This window comes from Aedes aegypti, chromosome 1 (assembly GCF_002204515.2).
Source record: "Aedes aegypti strain LVP_AGWG chromosome 1, AaegL5.0 Primary Assembly, whole genome shotgun sequence".
NCBI classification, from domain to species: Eukaryota; Metazoa; Arthropoda; class Insecta; order Diptera; family Culicidae; genus Aedes; species Aedes aegypti.
Window position 1 is genome coordinate 104,599,056 of NC_035107.1, and position 16,120 is coordinate 104,615,175.

The 16,120-nt window shown below is 39.5% G+C and overlaps 1 protein-coding gene across 1 annotated transcript; it reads right to left on the reverse strand.

The window, feature by feature from the left end:
* Positions 1-372: 372 nt before the first annotated feature.
* Positions 373-8,733, reverse strand: LOC5564402 (vacuolar protein sorting-associated protein 18 homolog). The gene is made up of 4 exons (XM_001648699.2): positions 8,144-8,733; positions 7,212-8,027; positions 761-2,228; positions 373-696 (listed from the first exon to the last, which is right to left on the reverse strand). The coding sequence occupies exons 1-4, from the start codon at positions 8,567-8,569 to the stop codon at positions 470-472; spliced, it is 2,937 nt and encodes a 978-aa protein (XP_001648749.2). The 5' UTR covers positions 8,570-8,733; the 3' UTR covers positions 373-469.
* Between the last annotated feature and the right edge of the window lie 7,387 nt (positions 8,734-16,120).

The following is a 16,120-nucleotide window of genomic DNA, read 5'->3' on the forward strand; positions in this document are numbered from 1 at the left end:
TTGTGGAAGAACCCGGTGTGCTAAACGGTATAGGACATGTTAACGGGGGAGGCTTGGTAGGTCCTCACCCAGCCCGTGTCTAGATTGGCGGATAATTGTCTGCCAGGGTGTGGATTGAGCAATTACAATTACAATTACAAGTTCCCTGAGGAATCCTTGGAGAAATTTCTGGAGGAATCCCAGTAAAGATGTTATTGGACGAATCTATGGAGGATTCACTAGAGGAATTCCGGCAAAAAGTCATGGCGAAATCGCTAAAGGAACCCCTTTAGAAATATTCCTGCATAAATCCAGACAAGTTATCGTTACAGCAGTCAAACCTAAAAAGCTCGCAATGTTCGTGTTTTTCTCATTAGAAAAAAGGTTAACTACTAATGATGGAAAACATTTTATTGTGACTTATTTGATGAATTATTTCAATAAACATAATATTCGCAGGGTGGTGCAATATATTACTCTAACGTTTATACTACTGCCAATCGCTATCCACGCGTTCCCAGTTGTCTATAAACGACTTGTCAATGGTGCTTATCATTACCTCGCCGCAGAAGAGACAGTCCGACACGAGAATGTCTTCGATTTGACTCTTGAGGTGCTCCTTACTGTTCGAGATCCCACTAACGGTGTCCTGCGGTTGGTTCTGCGCCACCGTAAGCTGCTGTTTCAAATTTTCCAGATGGTGCAATACTTCCGGCTCTGAAAGACGAATTTGAAATTATTCATTAATACGATTGTGATTGGGTACGTAGCAACAACTTACTTAGCTGAGGCAATAGTTGAGCCTCCAGACAATCAGCGTGGAACTTGTGTCCACAGTGGAATATGAAGAACGGTTTCATTAGAAGATACACCCCACAGATGGCGCACTGCTCCTGAGCCCCGATGGTGACCGATCGATTACGGAATGTTTGCAGCTTGCTGCGAACCTGCTCAGCCGATATGGCCGAATCCTCCATGTCCTTCCGCTGCTCCTGGATCTTGATGTTGTACTCCTTGAGTGATTCGCAAATCGCTTCCTTGAAGTGGTCGATCTTCTGGAAGTCCGAAAAATACGGTAGCAGATCTTCGATGCGTAGGAGATCGCACTCCTTGAGTATCTGCAGGGCCTCTTGGACGTTTTCCTGTTTCCCGCGAATTTCCTGCTCGGCAATGATGAGCCACAACTTTTTGCGGAGGCTTTTATCGGACGGCTGCGATGCGGTAAATTTAGCGAGCTGGATATCGAAGGTCAATGCCAGCTCTACCGCTGGTACCCACATGTCCAGCAAGGTCTGCAGAAAGACACTGGCATCCCTGATTTGGCGCTTTAGGCAAATTCTCAGCGCATAGTGAGCATCGTAACTGATCATGGTGATTTCTTTGCCTTGCGTTTCCAAAAACGTTAGCAGTTTGTCGGGGAAATGTTCACTATAGAGCTGAATCAAATAGTTGTGGATAGCTGATTCTGCGCAGTGAATAGAATGGATGCAGAACTCAAGATATTTGACTATATCTGCGATGTGTTTTGCGCTGTCCAAGCACAGTAAGGAAGGGATGAGCTTAATAGGATCTAGCCGTTTTCCTTGGTTGATCAGTACGCCAATGGTTTCCGTTGGTAGTTCTTCCATGATTATAGGAGCGTACTTGTAGATCAATTCCTGACGACTTTGAGCACGCAGCACTGACAAAGCATCGTCGAATCGATTCTGATTAATGTACTGTTGAATAACGCTTTCGTAGTCCTGGTGTATCGTAGTCAGTGCTGCCAGATTGTGACTATCTCCATGCGAGGCCATCAGATCGTAAATGACCGATCGATTCTTCTTCATACAATCGATCACGATAGCCGTTTGCATGAACGCATCGAATTCCTTCTGGAGCTCCCTCTCGCGCTCCCCAGCGCTTCGGGAAATTTCCACCAAATACAGCTCCACCATCCAAACGATGAGCATCGTAATTTGCGTCTTCTCCTGCGACTTCAGCTTGGCTAAGCGGTTCTTCAGATACAACATCAACGCGTCGTTCTGATTGCGCTTTAGAAACTTGAGGCAGACGTCTTCAAAGCTGAGCTGCGTGTCGGAGTAGATACGAGCCGCCTCCAAGTAGTCGCCCATGTCGAAGAAGGATTGAGCCTGCTTGACCAGTACAATATCCCGATGGGCGGGATTATCGTTGCAGTATTGTAGCGCCAAGTCATACTTTTGCCGTTCGGCGTACAGTCGCCAGGCGTTGCGCTGTTCGTTGTTGATCTGGAAGAAAATACGAAGATAATCATATATGATTTTGTGCAGGGATAAGGATGAGAGCATCTTGACGGACAAACGTGTAGTGATCGAAAGATGAAAGTAGCACTTCGACGAACACCTAAATGGCGCTGAGAGCGCAGGCATTGAAGACGGGATTATCACAAAAGGCCGAATCACAGAAGGCCGAATCACAAAAGGCCGAATACATTCTAGCCTACCACAAAAGGCCGAATGCACAGAAGGCCGAATCACAAAAGGCCGAATGCACAGAAGGCCGAATCACAGAAGGCCGAATCACCGAAGGCCGAATCACAGAAGGCCGAATCACAGAAAGCCGAATCATATGAGGCCGAATCACAGAAGGCCGAATTAAAGTTACAAATCTAAAGAATAAAGCTTGGATATGAAAAGCACAAGTCCATGCTTTGTTAAATGCAGTCATGTTAGTAAACAGTGCAAAATTTACATGCGGAGAAGCCGCATTGAGGATAGAGGAACTGAGGCGGCAGAAGGCCGCCGAAGTCTCAGGTATCCGAAGGGTGTGTATAGCATCTATTCGGTGTCATGCAAACAGCAAATCCAGGCGTTTGCCCGGTATAATGCAAACAGAGGATGTTTTTCCATTTTTAGGTCCGACGAGCGACAGCGAGTTCGGACAGCAAGCGTTTGCCCGGTATAATGCCAACATAGTCTTTTACGAAACAAGCAGGAGAATGATTGCTGAGATAGGGTATAACAAGTGTTTGAGTGCTCATAAGAATACTAAGTTTACTAAGAATACTTTTCATCGTACAATGCCCGTGCGATTCTGACTCGGTTTGAATTTGGCAACACGGAAATCCATGTACACGAAAAAATGAATCATGATCAGTCACAAATCTTGTCAATCTCAATGTTTATGTGGGACTTCTTAAGGCTTAACATATTCAAGATATATAAATTTAATTCGTGGTCAATATTACGGTGTTAAAAGATATAATAAAAACAACTGTTAAAATTTGGAACGGTTCAATTTAGACAACATGATTTTTTTTGGCATGTTGCCAAAATCGAACAGGCACTGTATAACCTTCCAGTTTTCTCGAGGTTTCTACAGTTATGTTGTACAAAATACATCAGCTCCAATTATAGAATTTTTTTTGGGTGTGTAAGCTAAGAATAGATTAGCTGACACACCCAAAAAAACACCAACCATATTTTAGCTGGATAAACTGTTATTCAGCTAGTAATGTTACTTGTGCATCTTGTCTCGCCTTACCCTACTGTAGAAATGCTCATAATATTGTAGAAAAATGTGCTGAATGTTTGTGGCTTTCACTAAAACTTTTTTTTTTTTGTATGGTATTCAGTTGGAGCTGCCTGACAACTTAACTTGTCAAGGCTGAACCCTCGGTCTGGCTTTTGCCAAGTTTCCCCTCTACCAGGACCAATACTCAGACGGACTAGGCAATGGCGCCCACATGAACACTGTTTTTTTATTAGTATTGTGACGTGGTAGTTTTTGAAAAGTGCCCATATTCCCTTGCTTCTGAGAAAAGGAAGCATTGTGAAAATCAGCAGCTCCATCAGAATTTGTTTGAAATAGTTGTGTAGTAGTGTCATTACTAATACTGTCTAGTCAAAATGGTTTTGAATAATTTGTCATTCAAGTGCTATTCTGATTACTCCTGTCTTTTACGTAAGATTAGAGTCTTAAATGTCAATTGTCGTCAAGTTTTAACAAAATTAGGCTGTTTAGTAGTAGTTCTAGTTAATTTTATTTTTTGTTGTTAAAAGTGTTTATTGGTCATTACGTTCATATATCCTTAAAGAAAAAAGTCGCTTTCCTTGTCTGTTCAACAATTTTTCGAAACTAGCAAGTGTACCCCAATGATCGATCTCAGCGTCTTACTTTCCATAGTCATTTTATAGTGAATATTGAAGAGTAAAGTTACCTTAGGCTTCTATTACAGTCTCCTACATGATTCACTTTTCGGTGGCAAATGCAATGCTTCACAACGCCTACTTTCTACTTGTAAATTTTGCGAAAATGAAGCTGGAATTAGATTATTTATACCGCTGTTACAGAAGAGGTATTTCTTATTATGGCAATGTAAAAACCATATTAAAATAAGATTGTCGCCACTCATTTCTACTCAGTGAATCTACTAGTCATTTTCCTAAGAGTTCCTATGTATTCCCTACGTCGTATATGATAACGATGTATCTAACTAGCTAATAGTAAGAGTGGCTACGGATCATTCTGGTTACCAAAAGGCAAACTGAACGTCACCAATAGTATTAATGTCCACTTCGAATAGATTAATTATTTGAAATGGGCATCAATTCTATCAATGACGCAGAATGTCCGTTGGATCACATCCGAGATATTATTGCGTCTATGCCATATGAATTATGACGTGGCTTTAAGCAAAAAGTGCCAAAATGTGATACCACCACTACAGGTTACGCCTTTGGTTTCCATCATATGGGCTAATGGATTATGCCCTCCCATCGCGGCAAGGTCGCATAACCAAGGGGAGGGATGTTTGTGGCTTTCACTAAAACTTGTTTTAAAATTTCGGCCTTTTGTTATTCGGCTTTTTGTGATTCGGCCTTTTGTGATTCGGCCTTTTGTGATTCGGCCTTTTGTGATTCGGCCTTTTGTATGTTTCGGCCTTTTGTGTTTTCGGCCTTTTGTGTTTTCGGCCTTTTGTGATTCGGCCTTTTGTGGTAGACCCATTGAAGACAACGGAGGAATTGCTTTCGCAGTGGCGCGGGAAGTGGGTAGGACAGGTAGGGCATGTCATACGCACAAAAATACTAGGTTAGGACAGTCAAAAGATTGTCCTACTCATGATTCTACACGATGTGACATCTTTCCTACAAAATTTCTACAGTCTGATGTAGATGGATATTGATAAATTACTGGAATTTTCATGAAGAACTATCAATAAGTGCTTGTAGAAGTATTTCAGAAATATTCACTGGAATTCCTACTCGTTGAACCATTTACCAAGAGTCTTCAGCTTCTTGAGTAATTCTACAATTATCCTGAAGTTTCTAGTTTCCAGTTTGCGCCACTGCTACAAATCGTAATTCAAATTAAGTTGATAACAGTTTTCAACATATCTACCTACGATCTTTCAGTTGCACTCATGATGCATCGCAACTTTTTCTGTTAAATTAGGAAAAAAACTCAGTACATTTTATTAATGCCTACTTTTTAACATATGGGATTGACATGCGATTTACCACATTACCTATTAAGCTACCTCGGAAATCTTTATTTCACAATTTTGAATTCTGAAAAAAATCCTCCACAAGATTGTGTGAATCTCATGAAAAAAAAATCTGGAATTATGATTAAGGCTAGTAGCCCGTCATTCGTTTTGGCAACAATGATGACTTTTCAGCTTGCATTTCAAAGTGATAAAACTCAGTCTTGATAGTTTATATATAACGTACATATTATAAACTGAAATATTTGATAAAAATAAATTGTAAATTTTTTATGTTTTAATTAGAAATTGGTAGAATATAAAACGGTTCAGATATTAAAAAAGTCTTGAAACTCTTTGCGGGCCGTACATTAGGCAGCCCTTATCTAAACAATGATTTTGAAGCATTCTCAGTCTTGTGCTAATGACCAGCATGAAAACAATCACTCTCAATTTACTGTGTATTCTACAAATTTGAAAAAAAAAGAGGATTTCCGTGTAAAGATCTTGCCAAAGTTTGTCCTACCCAAGGTTTTGGATGTGAACGCGCCTCTGTGCCTTCGTAAGGATCGCGGACGATGGAAACCAACCAGCTGCCACTTTGAGTAAGAAATTCACCAGCTGAAGAGAAATACAGCTGGTGGTAAGGATGGTATCAGAACTGAACTCATAAAGATGGGTCCGGATAGGCTGGCCATTTGTCTGTACCAGCTGATAGGCACAATCTGGGAAACGGAACAGCTACCGTAGAAGTCGCAGCAACTCGGGCGACTTCTCTTGGGGCGCTATGACACTTTTGGTCTTAGCCATTACCACTCTGTAGGCGTCACTCCATGAACTCGAATTGGCACTCTCGCATAGACTAGCAGGCCCGTTTTCGACTCTTGATTTCCTTTTTGAGAGCCAACTTTGCCTCTCTGAATGCTGTACCGCGTTCTTCTCTTTGTGCTTCTGTGCGTGCGCGTTGCATTCTTCGTCTAGCCCGAAGGCAGATTGCTCGAGGATTTTCAATTGATTCGCACCACCGTTCTCCACCGGCGGCCTGTTCTCTCTAGGAGGGGCTTTTCTTGGCATGGAAGCATTACACGCTCGTGATATCACAGCAACTAGCTCTTCACCGTTTAGGTCCAGAGTGCTCCGTTCGCGCCTTTGGGCTTCAGTGAATACTTCGCCGTCGAAGCGCGCTGTTTTCTATCCTCGGGCTTGGGTCGAGTTACATCGCGCTGCCGTACGCCCGCCTGGTACGGTGTGTTGTGGCGAAGGATGAACCACGAGCTCGCCCAACTCTACGGCGAAACCAGTATTCAGAAGATACCAAAAGCTGAAAGGAACGATGGGCAGGGCATGTTGCAAGAATGCCTGACAGCAACCCTGCAAATATGGTGTTCGCTTTGAATCTGGTTGGTACAGGAAAGCGTGAAGCGCAGCGAGCTAGGTGGGCGGATCAAGTACGCATCGATTTGGCCAGCGTGGGGAAGAACCAAGGATGGAAAGGTGTGGCCACGAACCGAGTATTGTGGCGTAAAATTGTTGATACAGCTGTGTCTGTTTAGATGTTTTAGAATGGAAAACATTCTAAAAGGAATCTACCGTTTGTAGAATTTTGTAATTTAGAATTAAATGTCTCTAAAATATTTCCTGATATTTCTCCAGGAATTACTCCTACTTTTTTTATAGAACTTATATCTCACTTCGTTTAGTTGTATTCTACGTGAAAATGAACTCCATCATTGCCGATAGTGTTTGGAAAGATTAGTAAAAACAGTTTGAAATGTATCTGACTTACCTTATATCTAAAAATCATCTTGTTGCTGTAAACATATGTCACGTTAGAACGTACATCCCTCACCACATTGCACAGTTTGCCGTACTGTTCGACAAAGTACTCCTCGTAGACGACCTGATAGTTCAGCAGCGAAATGGCCGTAACGTGGTCCACGTACAGCAAAATGGCGTGGAAATCCGTCAGGACGAACGACAGCGGTGTGTTCATTTTCCGAGTCATTTTGTAGGAATTTTCCGGCTGCTGAGCAATGTCCTCCTGTGTTGGGTACGGAATCATTTCCTGCGGCACGAACTCCAGGGTGTTCATTTTGGGATTGATTTCCTGAAAGTTGATACCGTCCTCGGTCAAGCTTCCGAAACTCTTGGGGAAATCTTCTTCGTGGTTGAACGCCAGCTTCGAGTAGTTCAGTTGACTTCTCACGATCTGAAAGTTGCAGACACAGTCCTCGGGAATGTTCAAGTATGGCTCAAACACCTTCTGTAGCTGACCTGATGCCATTTTTGAATCCGACGAGGCTAGTGTATCTTGAAACTTGTATATTCTCTCTAACGTTAGTACCAAAATCATGCAATGGATATTCTTCTGAGCTTGACGCATATGGAATTCAATTCCTGTTATTGGATTTGGTTTGCCATCGGTGCGCCTCATATCAAACACTTGTCTTATATTCTGCTGCACTAACTTATCGCCACTGTCTATTCCGATGTCGGCCTCCCAGATAATTCCCTTACTCGTTCCCAGCAGGATAGGACCGGTCATCATTTCCGAGTTATTCAGATAGTTGAACCCGATGGCTGTAATTTCCTGATCTTTCAGCTAAAACGAAAGAAGCAATCGTTAATACTATCCAGCAACATATGCGTTAGAATGGCTCATGCTGATCAAACCGAAAAAATCTCAACTCTATTAACCTATGTTTCCTTCTCACTCACCTTAGGAATAAATTTTGGCTTGAAGCTGTTGCGCTGCAAATAGAGTACTTCGTGTGTGAGCCCCGGAGTTTTCGGCGATAGCGTTATGAACAGATGCGCCCCCAGGGGATCCAGGAACAGATTGCACGACTTGAAGCCACCGACGTACTTATCGATGGGCACCTCGGTGAACTTGTCCGGCTGTTTGATGTTCATCCGCAGGATGGTCAGATTGGTCATCAGGATTATGACCCAATCGTTCTGCACCGATAGGAAGAGGATACCAGCCGGAAGGTTCAGATTCATCTTCTGCTTCGAAAAAATGGGTGGTTCCTTCTTGATGCGGACGCTCACATATCCCGACGATTGGGGCTGGTTCGATGGGTCAGGTTCGTTGGTGTTCTCGCGGATCAATGCCGACGAGTACTGGTCGAACATGGACGCCATTTTGGGCTTATTTCTTAAAGATTAATGCACGCACTATCTCTGAAGTTCTAATCACGATTAATTCCTTAAAAACTTTCCCATTTCTCTGTGGCTGAAATCGATAACAAAACTTGAAAAATGATTCACTTTAATTTGGTTGTTTTTGTTTTTGATAAGCTTGTCAAATAAATGGGTCTAACCCGTTTGGCATAATGCTGTTTGATATTATGCCGTTTGGCATAATCTCTCTTTGACCTAGGGTAAACGCTCCCTTAGTTGAGGTAGTTCATATTCACTAGCGTGGGACAAAATTTAGATTCTCACTCCAGTCCACTTTTTGGATTGCATTTGGGTCCCATAACAATTGTGCAAAATTTCAGCTCGATCGGTGAAACTATATTTTAGCGCCAGCCGTTCAAAGTTTGTTTAGGATTTACTATGGGAAAACTTACTTTAGCAAAAAAATCGCCAGAGGTTGCCTATTGACCTCTATAAAAATTCTGAATACAGACCTCTGTATTTTTTTTTTCTTTGATTTCACATAAAAATTTCACATAATTCAATTTCAGCATACTGCTTATATTTTTGTTGGGAGTCAAGCTAAAAAATAGACTTGACCTCATTTGTTTCAATTTAAAATCTCTAGAACTTGAAGAATCTCAACTATGCAAATTCCATTACCCACTTGCCCCACGGTATCTTATAGTTATACCAGAAGAGTGAACTAAGTCGCAGAAGCTGTACAGTTAAGGCTTTTTACGTGTATTGTTGAGCAGCCTATGATTATACATTGAAACTCAAAATTAATATAATTGACAGCTATCATTTATTGTTAATTAAGTTATGTTTTGAAAAAACCTGAAGGTCGTAGACACAAAAGTCAATTTGGGCTTCGTGGCCATGCGGTTAGACGCGTCAGTCGTTTAGGCGCATTGTGAATGCCACGAAGTGTGGGTTCGATTTACACTCCAGTCGGTGGAAACTTTTCATCACTGTGCTACTGGGTGTCTCGTGTTGTCCGTTGCCTAGTGTTCGTAATTGTTCAGTCTGTGCAGTCTTTGGCTAAAGACGGTGTAAATTGTCTTTTTCTTTAAAAAAAATAATGTGAAAAATAATAGAATCGTTCTGGAGGCCTTCGATCTCCGACTCCTTAACCAACTACGCCATAGTTTAGCCGTTTCTGCATCGCAATCGGCCAACCTAAAACCAAAGTCCGTCACGACCCCATATTCTCCTTCACAGCCCTACACCTCCTTCTGCTCTCTGAGATGCCCAATAGAGTGCTGCATATGACGAGCCTAACCTCACTTATTTGACAGCTGCTGGTCCTGTTGTTTACGTTTCGGACTTAGTCGTTTTTTCCATCATTTCTTCATCTTCGCATTTCTATCTCCAGCATGCTGATGGTGACGATTTTCCACAGTAGGAAGATAGAATAATACGATCCGTGGGTATCTGCAGTGGATTTGACCTCTCCTCGCAGCAAACTTCTACGAAATTAAGAATGATTCGAAAAAAGTACTAAGTCCAAACTGTAAACAACAGGACCAGTACCTGTCAAAATTGATGCGTGACGTCACAGTGCAGTAAAGTATTCGACTCTCCTAAGCGTGCCAACGAACAACAGTGAGAGATTTTATTTTTAGCGTCGCACTGCAAAAGGGGACGATTTGACGAGATACGACTACATCGAAAGCAGAGCGTAAATGATTAATCATAAATTTAATCGTGATTAATGGTTAATGATTATGATTAATCAAAAATGTTAACCATTAATCCAAAAATCAAGAATTAATCATTAGTCACGTATCATAATCATTGCAATATTATGTTTTAATCCTTAATCATAATCATAAAGATCGCTAATTTTATTCAGTAATCATTATCTTAATCATAAGTCAAACATTTAATCAATCATTGAACAAAATTTATCCATCCACGATTGATTTGGTCTTAACCGACTCTAGTCATCTTTGTAATCAACTGATTACTCATGCTGATTTTGATTCTGATGTCCCTGTTACATTTCAAATATCCCATGAAGCGATTCTCAATCCTATCAGCTCCACTTTCAATTATTTTCGAGCTGACTGGAATATGTATGAAACATTTATTGACTCAAAACTCAACTCCTTTACAATCAAAGCTTGATATTGACAATGCTCTTGAAACTTTAACAAATTCCATTGTTGAAGCCAGAAGCATTGCAATTCCAAAATGTGAAGTAAAATTTGAATCCGTGATTATAGACGATGATCTTAAACTCTTGATCCGTCTTAAAAACGTGAGGAGAAGGCAATTTCAACGCACTCGCGATCCTGCTGTGGCAGGATTTGCAGAAAGAAATCAAGAAACGTTTTGCACAATTAAGAAACAAAATTTTTGAAAATAAGACCAAAATCCTGCAGAAGCTTCTAGCTATAGTCCAATCAGTTTGCTTTCCTCTATCAGTAAACTTTTTGAAAAGGTCATTTTGAACAGAATGATGGCCCACATCAAAAAAATTCAATTTTTGCCAATGAACAGTTCGGATTCCGCCATGGACATTCGACCACTCATCAACTCCTACGTGTAACAAATTTGATCCGTTCCAACAAATCTGAAGGCTATTCTACTGGTCTTGCTCTTCTAGACATAGAAAAAGCATTCGACAGTGTTTGGCATGAAAGTTTGATCGTTTAATTAAAAAACTTTAATTTTCCAACATACATTGTTAGAATAATTCAAAGTTATCTGTCAAATCGTACACTTCAGGTTAATTATCAGAACTCCAGAGCTGAAAGACTTCCTGTAAGAGCTGGTGTTCCTCAAGGCAGCATTTTGGGACCAATATCATACAATATTTTCACATCTGACTTACCTGAGTTACCTCAGGGATGTCAAAAATCTTTGTTTGCGGATGGCACAGGCCTCTCCGCCAAAGGACGAAGCCTGCGTGTCATCTGTAGTCGATTGCAAAAAAGTTTGGATATTTTTTCTTCATACTTGTAAAAATGGAAGATTTCTCCTAACTGTCATGTCTACCTATCTCAAGTGTTATTAATTATTCTACCTTATGAATCTGGTACCTTTTACATGTTTGTACCTACACGATTTTTGAGCTATAAATACTAGCTGCTGTAGGCGCAGAAGGGGACTTCCCGGACTGTGGACAGATTAACATATTATTTTATTCTTTATTTACAGGATACAAAACTAATGCTTCCAAAACGCAACTAATAATATTCCCACATAAACCCAAAGCTCTTTATTTGAAACCTTCAAGTAAACATGTCGTCACGATGAGAGGGGTTCCAATAAATTGGTCAGATGAAGTTAAGTATCTAGGGCTCATGCTGAATTTAACTTTCAAAAATCACATTGAGGGCATTCAAGCCAAATGTTATAAATATGTAAAATGTCTCTATCCCCTTATTAATAGAAAATCAAAACTTTGTCTTAAGAACAAGCTTTTGATATTCAAACAAATTTTCAGGCCAGCCATGTTGTATGCTGTAAAAATATGGACTAGCTGTTGTAATACCAGAAAGAAAGCTGTGCAGAGAATTCAAAATAAAATTTTGAAAATGATTCTGAAGCTTCCTCCCTGGTATAGTACCAATGAGTTACATAGAATATCCATTGTTGAAACATTGGGACAAATGTCAAATAAAATAGTTAATAATTTCAGGCAAAAATCGTTACAATCTTCTATTGCCACGATTAATGCGTTATATGTTTTGGTTAAGTTAGGTTACGTAAATTCAAAGCGTTTTTTTTTCTCTTATAAGCAGGTGAAATCAACCCACCTGTAAAAAATCTGAACTGCTACGGCAAATGAAAATATGTTGTTACCAAAATGTTAATAAAATCTTAAATTTGTTTTACCAAATTAGGATGATAGTGTTGTCTAATAACACAGAACACCTAGATATGATAAATAAATGTAATGTTTGGAATGATACTAATAAAGAAATTAAAAAAATAAAAATAAAAAGGCCATTGTTACCAAAACGTGCACTTTAGGGGAGTAGGATCCAATAATAAGAGAATATACTAAGATAAAAGTTTATATCTTGTTTACGATTTCTCGTTATTCGTTGAGTAGATCAGTGAAAATCTTAGCTCTTATCAAACCTTGCTTAGAATCTCGTTTTGTTTTAGATTTTGCCGCTTAGTTTGGTAGTTTTACCCGACCTGCCCTGAGAGGACTAGTCGTGTATGGTAATTTAACACGACCTTTCGCAGTTCTGGTTCACCGATCTGGCGCTTAAGCGATTATTGAAGGTTATTCGAAAGGGTAGTTCATTGAAGAACTTGTCGATTTTTCGAACATAGTTCTAAAATTTGAGGCTGTAAAAACACGTATGATTTAGTGGATTTACTTTCGGTTATGCACTGTTTCCGCCCCACAATCTACAAACTGTTACAAAGTACAACACAACAGAAGAAGAGCGGTTGAATGGCATCACGATAATGCTTTGCATGTTATAAATGGTAATTGATATGAAAATATTAATAAAACTGTTTTATAACTTAAACAACTAAAATAGTAATAAGACTTCTTCTTATGTAACTTGAATGATACAACAACCGATACGTTTAGACTCCGTCACATGCCACGGCTCAAGCAAGACTGAGCTAGCTCTTTATTATTCAGCTCTCAGTCTCTTTTCTGAAGCGTTACATGCTAACGCTTAATTATAAAGTAATAGGGCAGACACCACAGTTCTCCCTTCTTAAGAAAAGTCAATCAACTTAATTTCAGAACATGGATATGAATAAGATTATTTCAATAATTCAAAAAACTTCAATAATTCGAACTCAAACTCGTTGATGGTAGTGAAGCAGCTCCAGCTTGGTTGCGCCTAGCTGATTAATGTAGTTCTCGAGCGAGTGTTAATGAGACTTCTAGCATGTTTGGCTTTCTTTCGTTGGGAAACATCTTCTGGTCTCGGGACATCTGAGAATCCGTAGAAATCTTCATCCTCATCGATTAACTCCCTCTTACGTTTGTTCATTGTGGTGGTTGGCAGTTGTACCACTGTCTGACTTCGTTTGGGTTTGTAAGCAGCCTTCAACTGTGCGCATTCGTCTTGTGCTTACCGACCAGAATCATTCTAACTTCTCCATCCTTTTTCATTACAGCTATGACCGGGGAGGCCCATTCACTCGCCTGAATGGGAGTGATTACTCCCTGACTCTCCAACATGTCCAAATGTTCCAAAAACTTATCCTTTATTTTGAAAGGCACTTGATACGCTTTTCTGAAAATCGGTTGTTCTGATTTCAAAGTTAGTTCCGCTTCAAAACCTGTAATTGGCTCAGTAAAGTCTTTTATGTATTTTAGAGTATTTTTGCTTGATCATACTTAAAATCTGTTCCGTATTTTTTGTGATATCTAAACTGTTTACTGAGCGAGGTGGCATGAATTGGTCCTTCCTGTTTGGATAGAACACCTTCATCCAATCTCTACCAAGAAGCGGTGTAAAATCTTTGTAACTTTTCAGAACAATCAATTTCCTTTCAGCGTTAAAACCATTCAAAGTAACTTCAACTGTGATCTCTCCAACAACAGCAATTTTGGATCCTTTCACTACAACAAGTGTTTTATCACATTTGGATACCGAAATCGACGAGAAATTTTGCTTGTACAACATTTCGCTGATAACTGCTACTGCTGAGCCCGTGTCTATTTCCATACTTAGCTGAAAACCTTGGATCGTAACATCAACCAAACACGCCTCTGTAGCCTTGTTGATGCGGCCTATCATCATACACGCAGAATAATACTGTAGGGTTGAATCTAAAAACTCACTTAATTCTGATTTGAATTGAACCAACCCATCTGGTGGTTCGTTTCTAAGTTGGTCTTTTTTTGAAACAACAAAATTCTGTGTCGAAGGTAAAATTTATGCTCGATTTTAATTTCAACAAATTGCAATTGTTGTTTCAACAATACCATTTTGTTGAATTTATCAATTTTATTTATAACTGTCGCCATTTTGTATTGAGAAGATAAACAGAAAATTTTGATGCGAAAATTAAAATGTGCTGAAATTTAAAAACGAAGTGTCCGTGCTAGATCTTGGCTTACATGTTATAGTTCGAAACACATTCAATTATTATTATTATCTGGAAAGCTCTTTCTGCATTAAATTATTAGAAATAATAATAAAATTTATGATTTTTTTTTCAATGTTTTGGTTTTGTTTATGTCAATAAACATTATTGTAGAAACAACAATATTTTGGTTTTTGTTTCAACGCACATTTTTTGTTACTTCAATATGAGGTGTTTTTAGAATCAACAAATTATATTTTTGTTTCAATTTTTTTCTTTTTGTTTTTGACAGCTGGCTATTTTGAGAAATTTTTAGAAACTACAATTTATTTTGTAGGAATAAATGGAAGTAATCATTGAGTCAACAAATAATACCGATAAGCCGTGAGTCAAAAATAAAATTTGTTGAATCTATACAGAATTTGTTTGCATTTACAATATTTATCTCTGCGTGTACATGAATTCTCTTCATTTGAATCATTTACCCGTATTCTATTAAATTTATCGGTAATTGCAGTTTCTACGATTTCCTCCTTTTCAACGAAATTCACTGATTTTCCACGGTTACTGTTCTGTATAAAATAGCAATTTTTACGAATATGGCCCTTACGTTTACAGTAATTGCAAACCGCATTAGTATGGACATTCTTAAAGCGATTTTTACGGTTGTCCTGACGATAACTTCTAGGCCACTCACGATCACGGTTTCTACTACGATCAGAACTTCTGCCACGCTGATTACTCCTGCTGCGATCTCAACTCCAACTGCGATTACGAAATTTTTCACTTTCTCTTCTATGGTCATTATCATTGAATTTCCCGCCTAATCGCTGCTTAACCGATAGCACTTTGCTAGATTCACCAAAATCATCCATATGTTCAGTCCTGCTTTCTGCCTTTTCACAGCTAATAATAGTCTTTTCTACCGTTTCCAAATTTACATCATCATCCATCAACAATTTCTTCCTCAACTCTTTATCTCGCAAGCCGATTATTAAGCGATCACGAATTGCTTCATCCTTGATTTCCCTGAAGTTACAATTTTCCGCAAGCAACTTAACCGCGAGCACAAAATTTTCTGCTGATTCCTTAGGCCTTTGTAAACGATTATAAAATTCATAACGATTAATTCATGCCGGTTCTACTTTATCCAAACGAGCTTTCAGTTTTTTGATCATTTCGTCGTAGGGTATTTCGCTCACTTCTTTTTTAGGGAAGATTAACTTTACCTTGTCGAAAACCTCATCTCCACTCACAGAAATAAACCAGAACTGCTTTGTTTCAGCCGACACTTTATTCAGCTTACATAGTATCTCGAACCGCTCAACATAATTTGTGAATGACTTATGCCGTTGGTACTGGTCTATGGACCCAATCATACCAGGCGTAGTCATTTTAAAATGCTATCAAATTTAGAAAAAAGGAACGAATCAATACTCTACTCACGATTGCAGCAGATCAGTCTCACCGTGTACTTGGCTGACACTTGTAACTCGTCCCCTATACTATAGACGTTTACAGCATGCACCT